Source organism: Lycium barbarum, chromosome 6, assembly GCF_019175385.1.
Source record: "Lycium barbarum isolate Lr01 chromosome 6, ASM1917538v2, whole genome shotgun sequence".
NCBI lineage: Eukaryota > Viridiplantae > Streptophyta > Magnoliopsida > Solanales > Solanaceae > Lycium > Lycium barbarum.
Window position 1 is genome coordinate 131,084,401 of NC_083342.1, and position 13,653 is coordinate 131,098,053.

The 13,653-nt window shown below is 36.3% G+C and overlaps 2 protein-coding genes across 2 annotated transcripts; both read right to left on the minus strand.

Moving 5' to 3' along the window:
- LOC132599011 (scopoletin glucosyltransferase-like) lies at positions 1–1,689 on the minus strand. The gene has a single exon (XM_060312210.1). The coding sequence runs from the start codon at positions 1,672–1,674 to the stop codon at positions 109–111; it is 1,566 nt and encodes a 521-aa protein (XP_060168193.1). The 5' UTR covers positions 1,675–1,689; the 3' UTR covers positions 1–108.
- A 2,188-nt stretch (positions 1,690–3,877) lies between these two features.
- Positions 3,878–5,760, minus strand: LOC132599012 (scopoletin glucosyltransferase-like). Its single transcript, XM_060312211.1, has one exon. It carries the CDS (start codon positions 5,532–5,534, stop codon positions 4,077–4,079), a length of 1,458 nt encoding a protein of 485 aa, XP_060168194.1. The 5' UTR covers positions 5,535–5,760; the 3' UTR covers positions 3,878–4,076.
- Between the last annotated feature and the right edge of the window lie 7,893 nt (positions 5,761–13,653).

Below are 13,653 nucleotides of genomic sequence, written 5' to 3' on the forward strand. Positions count from 1 at the left end.
TTGAATAGCAACAAACCCTTGTTATTATTGGAATGATGTAAATGCGATAAGACAACATTTTTATAATGCTGTAGTACTCTATTTCAGTAACATATATACAAATTCCCATCAGTTGGAGCTGCTTTTCCTCTTCCTCAATTCTTCTAGTAAGGAAATCAAACTGTTGTCAGACGATCCACCTTTCTCCACAGCCCTTTTAGCCAATTTTCCTAAGGCAGCTGCACGGCTTCTCATCTCCTCAGCTTCCTGACCAACCATCATTTTGGTCACTGCTATCTGGATTTGTTCCCTTTTTATTGGGACAGTGCTATCTGTTCTGTGAGACCAGGCCTGAGCACCTACTGGGACTCCAATCTTCAAAATCTGTGTGGGGAGCTTTTCATTAAAAAATTGCTCCGCTGACAGTGGCCATGTAACCATTGGAACTCCAGCAGTTATTCCCTCTAGCAATGAGTTCCATCCGCAGTGAGTCACAAAACCACCAATGGCTTCATGATCAAGGATCAACACCTGGGGTGCCCATCCTTTTATCATCAAACCTCGTCCCTTCAGCTTTTCCTCAAATCCTTCTGGCATCCACTCATTCTGCTCATCATTGATTGTAGTTTGCGTCACCGCCCAGATAAACTTCTGGTCTGAAGCTTCAAGAGCCATTGCTATCTCGAGCAATTGAGCCGACGAAAAGACTGCCATACTGCCGAAACATATATAAATGACTGATTTTGGTTCCTTGGTATTGAGCCAATCCAAACACTGTTGCTCATAAAGGGAGGTGTCTTGGCCTCTTTGGGCTTTATCTTCATTGTCTTTGTCGCAGAGTGAAACTGGACCGACGTGCCATGCTTTTCTCCCTTCTGCTTCCCTGTAGTGTTTTACATAATTTGGCTCCAGCTCATAAAAGCTGTTTACAATAGCTCCATAGCTAGTCATTTCTGCTCCCATAATAGCTCTAACCATTTCAGTTATTACGCTTTCTGTTTCATCCTTTAAATGGTCTGGAATTTGTTGTCTTGACATCTTTATTGTATCAGGAAGGCCAGGGATGATGAACTCTTCCGTCTCAGATTCAACCTTCAAATGAGGTTTGTGCTCCATCAAACTGTGTAAAGCACAAAGAGGGAAAAAACCAGCGCCGTTGAAAAATAGCCTTGGAATCCCCAGCTTGGCTGCAACATCAACAGCCCATGAAAATTGAGGGGCTGCTATTAGACAATCTGGATGGTCTTCCTCCAGGAACTGTTCAATTGGTTTTTGAAACAGTGATAAGCCCTTGATGAAATTCAGATACATTAGTGTGCTAGTAGTAGAAGCTATGTTTTCACATCCCTCTGGCAATCCAGCTTCTTTGCAAGGGAACTCCGTTGTACGGATGCTAATATCACTGCCAAGCTCTCTGTCTCTTTGGATTGTTTTGGAGAATTTAGATGCGTTTAGAGGAGTCGTGATAACGGTTACCTTCACCCCATGCCTAGCAAATTGTCTAGCTATGTCTACTAGTGGTATCATGTGGCCAGGAGCCATCATAGGCAGAAAGTATATGTGAAGTTTATCAGTTTTTCTATCCATGGTAGCCAAGGAAAAAGATAAGGAAAACAAAAAGGCTTTATCAGCTGAAGAACTTAAAAAGAACAACAGCTGAAGAGGTGGTGTGTATCTGTCGTGTTTGCTCGTCATGTTTTTATAGAGAAAAGATTATTTTTGGCTCTCTTTGCTGATCTCTGCAAGGGAGCATTACGCGTCAAAGGTATGTAAGTTGCCGTTGTTGACCTTTTGTACTTTGGAAATTTTGATTGGATGCAAGAAAAGAAAATTAGACCTGTGGTTATCATATTTATGTCTAGGATTTGAATTGTCATATTTTTAAGCACATGATTTGCTGACTTGCTGCACATACATTGGTGGATCTTTCTTTCTTTCTTTCACCTGCTCTGCAAGTCTTTGAAATCTTTTAAATATGTTGACTCGTGCCATGAAGTTTCTGTATGGCTTCCTTATGTTTCTTCTTACTTTCCTTTTCTATAAATTAATAAAATCTGAGAAGTGAGAACAATTAAGCACGGCGTTGACAAGGTATTCAATAAAATTAAGAAATGGTTATTTACTTAAGATGTAAGTTACTCGGACTCTTCAAAAGTGATGCCGCACCCGTATCGGATCTTCCTAAAGTACACTACTTTTGAAGGATCAGACACGCACCCGATGATATTTTAGGAGAGTCCGAATAACATAGAAGTTAGGATTGGAGTTACATAAACTGATTTCTTTACACTATTCGGTGAATCTTAGCCTATAACAGAAGGTTAGTTATCAATTTTATTAGATTACCTGTTAATGCTTATCAAGAGATTTAGCCGTAATTAACTGATAAGAGAACTCACAGTGTGAATAATATTTCTTACATACTTGCATATAACTTAAACTCTATTACTTAAAGTTTCATTTTCTATTAGCCAAATCACATGACAAAACTTTGTTTGAGAACGACGGGTTTAGGATGAGCCATAATAGGACCTTTGAAAATAGTTCATCATTGGCACTTCTTCTTTGTTTGCTGGGCATAAATACCGAAAATCAAAAAATCGAACCGAACCCAACCGAACTTCAAGAAACCGAAACCGAAACCGAAAGAACCGAACCGAACTAGTTTGATTCAGTGTTCGGTGTCCACCTTCAAAAAACCGAAACCGAACTTTGATGAAATCGAAACGAAGAACCGAAATTTAATACATTACCCAAAAAAATTAAAATAGTCTAGGCCCATTAAGTTTAAGCCCAAAAAAACCCAATTGTGACAAGCCCTCTTTTGCTTTTGTATCCGTAATTTTCCACTTCAGTTGAGAAAATCAAATATCCTTAACAAAGAAAGGTGACTGAGATGTGTCTTTAGGATTAATATATGTCCTTTATGTGTTTTCTTAATTATTCTTACTATATGTATATAACACCTAGTAATCCTATATTATAATTATGGTTTTCTGTTCTTGTGTATCTTGTTTGTTTGATTTTGATTTCAATTTATCAGTTTTATGTTTTATTGCTTTTGAGAATATGAATTAGTGTAAATGGAATCGCTTCTAAAATCATATCAAAAAAATCGAATTGAAAAAACCGAAACCGAACCGAACCAAACTTTAAAAAACCGAAATCAAAAGAACCGAACCGAACTAGTTTGGTTTGGTGTTTGGTGTCCACCTTCCAAAACCGAAACCGAAATAGCCGAATCGAAATTTGATAAAACCGAACCGAAGAACCGAATGTCCACCCCTAGTTCATTGTTCTCAAAGTTCTTATTATGGAACCCAGAAAAGCAAAAGAATTTAATTAGCCCGAGAAAACATAAAACATGTTCACGAAATATCGATTGGAGTTGAACTTCAAATTTATTTGAACTTGGTATCGCAGTTCAAAATGTAATCTCTTTTCTATTGATTTTCTTTCTGGAAATCTGGACTTATTGTCTTGCAGGAACATTGCTTTAAATGTAAAACCGAGTAAAGTAGGAAACAGAACTCAACTAAAGATCAGTTTCGCAGGGAGCAAAATAAATGGTTTAGAACTAATCTGTGATCTCATACTTGTTTTATTTTTCTGTTTTTTTTTTTTTTTGTCAAGGGAAATCAAACTATATATTATGTGGCCGCTGGACCATGTCCAGCTTAAATTGTCTTGACACATATATTGATGTGACAATACTTTTTCCAAGGCTCTAATGAGATTTAATATGTTTGAAGATGGACAAAAAGAACCATAGAATCTACCCCCTCTTGTAAATGTGTCAAATAGTACTATTTCTCTTACAATATTCACAGGTTTCAATCGCATGGAAGGCACAACCATATGAATAAAGATGAAAAAAAATTCATTATGAGTAGCATGATCCACAAAATTTAGTTTATAGAAAGAATATAATCATAGAACTGATTTTTAAAGCTAATATTTCTCAGATGTTTATCTTTTCTTCCTGTTCATAAGGTGAACTCTGCTGAACTGTGTTTCCACAAATACGAAGATGTATGGTAGATACACCTACTCATTTTTGTAGTGGTCTAGTTTTATTACATTTAAGCAAATACCCATCAGTTGGAGCTGCTCTTCCTCTCCCTCAATTCTTCTAGTAAGGAAACCAAGCTATTGTCAGAGGATCCGCCTTTCTCCACAGCCATTTTAGCCAAATTTCCTAAGGCAGCTGCACGGTTTCGCATCTCCTCAGCTTCCTGACCAACCATCAGTTTGGTCAGTGCTCTCTGTATGTTTTCCCTGTTTATTGTGACTCTGCTATCTGTTCTTCGAGACCAGGCCTCAGCACCTACTGGAACTCCAATATTTAATATCTCCACGAGCAGCTTTTCATTAAAAAATTGCTCCGCTGACAGTGGCCATGTAACCATTGGCACTCCAGCAGTTATTCCTTCGAGCAATGAGTTCCATCCACAGTGAGTCACAAAACCTCCAATGGCTGCATGATCAAGGATCAACACCTGAGGTGCCCATCCTATTATTATCAGACCTCGTCCTTCCAGTTTTTCCTTGAATCCTTCTGGCATCCACTTATCCTCCTCTTCATTTGTTGTATTTTGCTTCACCACCCAGATAAATTGCTGGTCTGATGCTTCAAGAGCCATTGCTATCTCAAGCAACTGAGCTGACGAAAAGATTGACATGCTGCCGAAACATATATAAATGACCGATTCTGGTTCCTTGGAATTGAGCCAATCCAAACATTGTTGCTCACAAACGGAGCTGTCTTGTCCTCTTTGTGCTTTATCTTCATTGTCTTTGTTGCAGAGCGAAACTGGACCGATGTGCCATGCTTTTCTCCCTACCACTTCCCTATAGTGCTTTACATAATTTGGTTCCAGCTCATAAAAGCTGTTAACAATAGCTCCATAACTACTCATTTCTGCTCTCATAATATCTTTAACTATTTCAGTCATTGGGGTTTCCTTTTCATCCTTTAAATGGTCTGAAAGCTGTTGCCTTGACATCTTTATTGTGTCAGGAAGGCCAGGGATGATGAACTCTTCTGTCTCAGATTCAACCTTCAAATAAGATTTGTGTTCCATCAAACTGTGATAAGCACAAAGAGGGAGTAAACCAGTGCCATTGAAAACTAGTCTTGGAATGCCCAGCTTGGTTGCAACATCAACAGCCCATGGGAAGAAAGTGCCTGCTATTAGACAATCTGGATGATCTTCTTCCAGGAACTGTTCAAGTGGCTGTTGAAACAAGTAAAGGGCTTTGATGAATTTCAGAGTCATTTCTGAACTAGTTGTAGAAGCTAAGTTTTCACAGCCTTCTGGCAATCCAACTTCTTTGCAAGGGAACTCGGTCGTACGGATGCTAATATCACTGCCCAGCTCTCTGTCTCTTTGGATTGTTTTGGAAAATTTAGACGCGTTGAGAGGAGTCGTGATAATTGTTGCCTTCACGCCATGCCTAGCAAATTGCCTGGCCATGTCTACTAATGGTATCATGTGGCCTGGAGCCATCATTGGCAAAAAGTATACATGAAGTTGATCAGTTTTTTCATGCATGGTAGTATGATAGATTTAAAAAGAATGATTTATTAGCTGATTAGCTAAAAAAGAACAGCAGTTGAAAGAAAATAGAAGTTGTTGTATTTCTAGCCTTTGTTCATCCGGTGTTTATAGTCAAACAAGGACTTGTAAAGCTTCAAGATTTAAGAAATCTGATTCTGATTTCTGATTAATTAATGTCTATATGCAGCATTTACTTGTCAAAGGTATGTCGGTCGTCATTGCTGACCTTTTTGGACGATGGAATATGAGTGATGTGCAAGAAAAGTAAAATTTCTCTAGTTTATAAGATTTTTTTATGTCTAGATGAGATTGATCTTTGGCTTATTTTTCTTGTCTTCATGTGCAAGTAGAGACCAGTGTGTTGTTCTTTCTGTCTGGCCGAGGTTAGAGAGAGTGATGGATTTGAATTGTTTACTAATTAACTTAGGACTGGCTTCAACCACATGTATAGTTGACTTGTTGCACAGACTTATTAAGCTGATCAAATTAGAGGTGAATTCAAGATGAACAAGTCAGAGTAGATGCAGAAATTCTAAGATTTTCTATTAACCGAAATCAAAAAAATACGTTCATGAGATTAGTGAGATTTGAATTCATGAAAATTGCAGTTCAAATCGTAACATTTTGACCGTTTGAGTTGTTTCTTTGGAAATAGCTGAAACTTTTAAATGTTCACCAGAAAATAGCTTTTTAAACCAAATAAAGTGGGAAACAAAACTCAATAGAAGATTAGTATCCGCAAGGGAAAACCGGAAAATTGTTTAGAACTAGTCAATGATGATCTTTGAAATCTAATATAGTAGTACTTGTTCTCTTTTCTGCTTTTCTGTCTAGTAGATCAGAGTAAGTTGCAAGAGAAATGGGTAAATTTTATAAATGGTCACTTAACTATCATATAATTTTTTTTTACTACAGTCACATAATTATGTTTTTTAATACAAAAGTCACATAACTATCACTTTTTTTCATCAAAGTCACTACACTATATTTTTTAACACAAAAGTCACAAATTTTTTAGCTTACTAACACAAAAATCGTGCCTACAGAAAAATTCAACTTCCGATAGGTAATATTTTTTTTATTTTATTTTTATTTTTAATCTAATAAGTACAAACTCAACAAAAAGAATCGGCCTGATGCAAATATTAAAATATTAAATAAATAAAATCAATATTTCACCAAATATACGATCCTTCTCTCTAGAGGCTCTTAAGCCAAAAATGTAAGAATTTTATTGGCCCTTTTTTCCAATGTATATTGAGAAGTGTTGCATGTTGTTGGATGATATGAAATTGAATTAAACGGAGTAATAGTTATTACTATTTGCATCGGAAGTAATAATCTTGTGATAATTTTTCTTGTTAAAATTTGTTCACCCTTTTGGTATTTTAATATCTGCATATGAGTTTTGGACCACGTAGATTCTTTTAAATTGAGTTTGTATCTATTAGATTTAAAATAAAAAAGAATATAGATATATTACCCATCGGAAGTTGATTTTTTTTTTATATGTGTGTGACTTTTGTGTTAGAAAATATAATTAAGTGATTTTGGTGAAAAAAAGTGATAGTTATGTGACTTTTGTGTAAGAAAATATAATTAAGTGACTTTGGGGAAAAAAATGATTGTTATGTGATTTTTGTGTTAGAAAACATAGTTAAGTTGACTTTAGTGAAAACAAGTGATAGTTAAGTGACCATTCATGAAATTTATATACAAGAGAAATCAAATTAAGGGTGTGTTCGGTATGGAGGAAAACAATGTTTCCCAATTTTTTCATATTCGTTTGGTCAAATATTTTGAAAAACATTTTCTTTAGGAAAACAAGTTCCTCAAAAATGGGAAAATGACTTCCCTAATAAAAATAGGGAAAACAAGTCTATAAGTGCATTCCACCAACCATCCAACCATCCAACCCACCCCCCAACCACTCCCACCCCTGCCCGCAATCAAACCCCACCCCCACCCCATCCTCACCCCACGTACCCTTGCCCCACCCCCAACCCCCTCCAAAAAAAAAATTTTAATTTTGTTTTGAAAAAAAAGTTTTGATTTTTTTTTTTTGTGTTTCTTGCACCACCCCACCCCACCCTACCGCCCTCCCAAAAAAATAATTAATTTTGTTTTAAAAAAAAGTTTTGAATTTTTTTTTTGTTTTTTGCACCTACCCACCCTACCCCTGCGCCACCCACCCCTGTCCCCCCCCCCCCCCCACGCCCACCCCAACCCCCTCCCAAAAAAAAAAACAATTTTGTTTTGAAAAAAAAGCTTTGAATTTTTTTTTTGGTTTTTTGCACCACCCCCACCACCCACGCTGCCCCACCCTCTGCCAAAAAAATTAATTTTGTTTTGAAAAAAAAGTTTTGAATTTTTTTTGGTTTTTTGCACCAGCCCACTCCCACTCCACCCCACCCCCTCCCAAAAAATTAATTTGTTTTGAATTTTTTGTTTTTTGTTTTTTGCACCACCCCACCCCACCCCCACCCCCTTCCAAAAATATTAATTTTGTTTTGAAAAAAAAGTTTTGAATTTTTTTTTTGTTTTTTGCACCACCCCACCCCTCCCCAAAATTAATTTTGTTTTGAAAAAAAAATTGAATTTTTTTTTTGGTTTTTTACCCCACCCCGACCCCCCTTTCCCGACACCCCACCACCCCCTCCAATAAAAATTGAGGGTGGGGGTGGGTGGTTGTGGGGGTTGGTGTGGTATGGGTCCACACCGGGGGGAGGGGGGGGGGGGATGTGGTGGTTTAGAAAATCCAAAAAAAAAAATACTTCAAAAAAAATTGGGGGAAGGGGGTTGGGCATAGGGATAGGATTGGGGTGGAGTTGTGGGGCTTGGGTGTGTATTTTCCTGAAAATGTTTTCTACCAACCAAACGAACATGAGAAAATAAGTAAGAAATTGAGTAAATACTCAAAATACCCCCTAACGTTTGGCCAAAATCCCAACTACACACCTAATCTTTGCGTTGGTCCTATTACCCCCCGGGGACAAATTTTTTCAGTATTAAAATGCCCCCTTTTTGCTGATGTGGCAGTCCAATATGCCAACCCCAATTATCAAATGGCGCTTGTCCACACGCGTCTGGCCCACGTGCCACATCTTTAATTTCCCCCCATTTTTGACCCGTAACCTAAATTAAATCAGCCCCAATTCTCATATTCACAAAAACCTAGCACCTATCCCAAATTTCACGATAAACACCATTTTCAACCCCAATCTTTGTCAACATATTATCACGTACATATTTTTGTTGTTGCTCATTGTTCATCTAGTAAAGGTTAGTTTCCTTACATTTTTTTTTCTTTCAAAAAACGATACTAGGATTTTGTGCATATTGTTTGAAACCTGGACTATAAAGAACAAATTTTCATAGTTCCCCAACTGTAATCAGCATATTTATTATCATATTGTGCATATTGTTTGATTTTTTTTTCAAAAAACGATGTAGTCTAGGGTTTTCAATTACGGTGCATATGCTTATCATTTTTTTGATTCCGTTAGACATTAAGTTGAATTACTTTTTATTCTTTGTTTTTTTGTTTTGTATTTAGGTAGTACATGACTGATTTTGTGTATGTAACCTTAAGATGGTATCATGGAGGTGTGTTACACTTAAATAATAGGGAGCCAATATATGAAGGTGGGGAAGTTACTGATATATTCAATGTCGATGTTGATATGTTGTATTTTTTTGAGTTGAGAGACTTTATTTAAGAATTAGGATGCACAACTACTTGCACATTCAGTATTAAGCCACCTAATAGTGGCATTTTGGTAGATGTTGATAGTGATGAGGTTATTTTAAATATGACTGTGGGTTTGAATGATGGTGATACTGTGGATGTTTTTGTCAAGCACATGGTTGATGAAGCAGTTGTTGACCCACCTTTATTAGAATATGTTAGTCATAGGGATAGGGAGGAATCTTGTTCCCCTTTTAATAAAGGGGTTGATGACATAGGGCCTGATGAAAGAGGTAGTAATGAAAGGGTTGTTGAAGAGCTCTTAAATTGTCCTAATACATCTTTGTCTTTTTCTACTCAAACTTGTGAAAAAACACCACCTCCTACCTCCTATACACCTGCTGCTACTGCTGAAAACACCCCATTCCTCTTTTACTTCAAATTTTTCTGTTCCAGAAAAAACACCTCCTATACCTGATGTTGCTCCTGAAGAAACAACATCCCATTCTACACCTACAACTTCAGTTGAAAATAATCCACCCCATTGTTCTTTTACTTGTGGTGCTAGTGCTGCTGAAAATACAATAGGTCCTTCATCTTATACACCTGCTGTTCATGAAGATCTTGAAGATGTAGGTCCAGTTGGATCTGATTCCTTAGATGAGGGTTCTGATTTCTCAACTGATGATAGTAAACAATCTGTAGATGACATAAAAGGGGAACGTGAGGATGAATATGCAAGTGATGAGCCTGATAAGGTAAGAGAGTTGAGGGTTGAAAGGAGGATTGAAGTTCAGAGGAGAAAAAGAAGTGAGAGGGCAAAACCTGATAGTGAAGAGGTTCCAGCAGGTGAAGCTGGTGTGGATTTAGGATTTGATGAAACTACAACAGGTAAGGTTAGTCTTGAGGGTAGGTTAGGAGGTGATGAACCTTACATTGATAGTTCTGCTGATGATAGCTTTGGAATAGATGAGGATGAGGGTTGGGATGATGAAGAGGACATTGAATCTGTTGGGGTAAATCTGCCAAAAATACAAAGGTTTACAAGAAGGAAGAATGATAAGAACAAAATCATTTATGACTCCACTGCCAAGAAAGTTGTATGGCAGTTGGGTATGGTCTTTAAAGATGTTGATGAGTTTAGGAGAGCAGTAACAAAATATGCTGTTAGGAAAAGGGTTAAAGTAGAAAAGTGGGTGAATGAGCTTACAAGGGTTAGGGTAAGGTGCAAGGATGGTTGTACATGGATATTGTATGCTAGGCTTGATAAAACCACAGATGATTTCCAAATTAAAACTTACATTCCAAAGCATACTTGCCTCCAAACTACCAGAAACTACTTGTGTAATGCCAAGTTTATTGTTGAGACCTATAGAAAAATAATAACTGAGCAGCCAAACATTAAAGTTGTTCAGTTGCAAAAGCTAATTAGGACAAAGTTTAATCTTCATATTAGTAAGACCACAAATAGAAGAGCAAGAGCAAAAGTACTGAAATAAATCATGGGAGATCACATTCGGGAGTTTGGAAAAATCCTTGACTACGGGGATGAATTGTTAAGGACCAATCCTGGTTCCACTTGTGTAGTTAAACTTGCTGAACCAAATACTGATGGTAGGCCTGTTTTTCAGAGATTTTATATCTGTTTTGATGCTTTGAAGAAAGCATTTCAGCACTGTAGAAAATGTATTGGTTTAGATGGTTGTTTTCTGAAAGGGTTTGTAGAGGACAGTTGTGTAAAGATGGTAATAACCAAATGTTGCCTCTGGCATGGGCTGTGGTGGAGTATGAAAACAAGAGCACTTGGACTTGGTTTATCAGAATTTTGAAGGAAGATTTGGCACTTGGAGATGGGACTAATTTAACATTGATAACAGATATGCAGAAGGTATGTTTCCTTGATTTTTGTTGCAATTTTTTTTTCATGAAAACTCATGTGTATTCATCTATACTAACTATTACTGTGTCAGGGGCTGTTTGTTGCTATTCAAGATCTTTTACCTGCTATTGAACACAGAAAGTGTGCTAGGCACATCTTGGCTAACTTCAGCAAAGACTGGAGAGGGCTACAAAGAAGACAGAAGTTTTGGAGGATTACCAAAAGCACCTTTGAGTCTCAACTAAGGAGAAATATTGAGCTGATGAAGTTGCTTGGTAAACAAAGGTTATTCAAGGCACTAAATCCGACATGGTCAAGGACAATTAAATGGCACTAAATCCAACATGGTCAAGGACCATTAAATGACCCATTAATTCGGTTGTAACTCATCTATATAACACAACATACACACACACACCATATAACACATTCACTACATTAAACTACAACAACAACATCAACGTGCAAGCAGCAACAAGCACAACAAACACAACAACATACCAGCAGTAAGCACAACAAACACAACAACATATAACATCTACATCATACCAAAAGAAGATGCTAACTTTCTTTCTGAAAAAGTTAAACCTTTCTTACGTGCAGACCGATGATTTTGTAAGTTTTTTTGTATTTGTTATTATTATTTGATTTACGTGAAAACCGATGATGTAAACTTTCTTTTTGTTTATTGAAGATACTTCCACGTGAACATCATGACATTTTTCCAACGAGAACAACGCATGTCGTGTTAAAGTATCAAGATGACACCGTTCACAAGATGACGTTCAGAATTGAAAAAAAAAAAGCTCGCTTATGCCAAGGGTGGAAGGCATTTATGGATTTTAAAGGTTTGAAAGAGGGAGACACACTAGAGATTTGGGTGTGTAAATGTGAGTGTGGAGATGGCATAGGGTTTCATGTATTTAAAAAGAGATGGAGATCGTAAATATTGATTAGTAGATCTCTATTATTCAATTGTCTATGTTTAACATCTCCATGTATGCTACTATTTTGATTAAGACAATGATTAATGTTATATGGATGTGATTTTGATTTTAATTTCGGATAAACACTTCAAAACACCTTAACATCAAACTTCTCCATTCATACATGATAAAATAGATGTATATGTTACAAAATTTGTCATAACAAAAGGCAAACAAAACATAACATAGCCGAGACACTACCACCACTACCACTATCTATGGCAATTTGATTTTTTCATTGTTTGAATTGCCACTACGGAATACAAAACTTATGAACACAAAAACAACACAAACAACAAAACAAAAAACGAAATTCCTATGGAACCAACCCCCTTTAGTCTTCCTTGTGTCCTCTTTTTTTGGTCCATCAACCTCGACCAAACCCATGTCAACACTAACCAAATTGTTATCGTTAGTAGTGATCTCATCCGATTCCATCTTCAAACTCCGATATTGCACTAATTCCTTCTCTAAATCTCTAATTTTGTTAATCAATTTTGGGAGGATAAATTTTGATCTTGGATCAACTTCATCTCTGTCCCTCCAACGAAAAAACTTGCATTTTTTAGCCCGAAAAATAGCAAAACAGAGCATAATTTTACAAATTTAATTTTTCAATAAATCAAAAAATAGGAGCAAGACCATACACCATAATAGGGACAAGACCAGTATCTTCTTCCAGGGTTGTTTTTGGACTAAGAAGTTTGCATTTGCAATAAATTCCCGTGTTGGCATTGGACTACGGTTCTAAGCATAGGATCACTCTCATCCATACACAATCCACCAAAGTCAATTTTTTCCATAACAAACCCTAAGAAATGAAAAATGACTAAATACGAGTGACGAGTGTCTGGCGTATATATATTTTTACTCGTACTCTGTCAAATTATAGTATAGAAAGATGTCGAACCCACAGAGATTGGTTTATCTATTCTACAGACGTTTCTTATTTTAATTACTATTTGAGAATATCAGAAGAGAGTTGATTGGTGAATTAATTAACTAAAAATATGTAATTAAAGCAATGGAGAAATATTTTAATTTATCACAAACGTACTAAAAGGTGTTGGGATCCTGACTTCACTTAATATTTCTATTATAAAGTAAATTCTTTAATCTTGAATTTCTATTTCTCATAAATGTATAAATGCCTCTCACGATTACATTTATATATTATTACTTAAGTTGAAGAATTAATCGCACTCCTCTCGGTTATACAAATTAATTATCAAAATAGTAATATTAAAGCACCAGAAATATATGCTTGAACTGAAACATGCTCTTTATAGTAAGTCTCTTTCGGTTACCTTACTTGCTATAACTAATCAATACACTATCTGCCTCTCTCAATTACAAATAAGTGAAAAATTTAATTATAACATAAAAGAGATAGATGTCACTAAATAAATATTAACATATATCAATACGACAATTAACTATGTTACTTCTTCCGCCTCTCTCGATTACAGAATTAGTAACAAATTAATTGGTAGTATAAATTAGATAAACGTTAGCAAATAAAATAACATCTAACTGTAAAACATATAAAATTTAAATAGA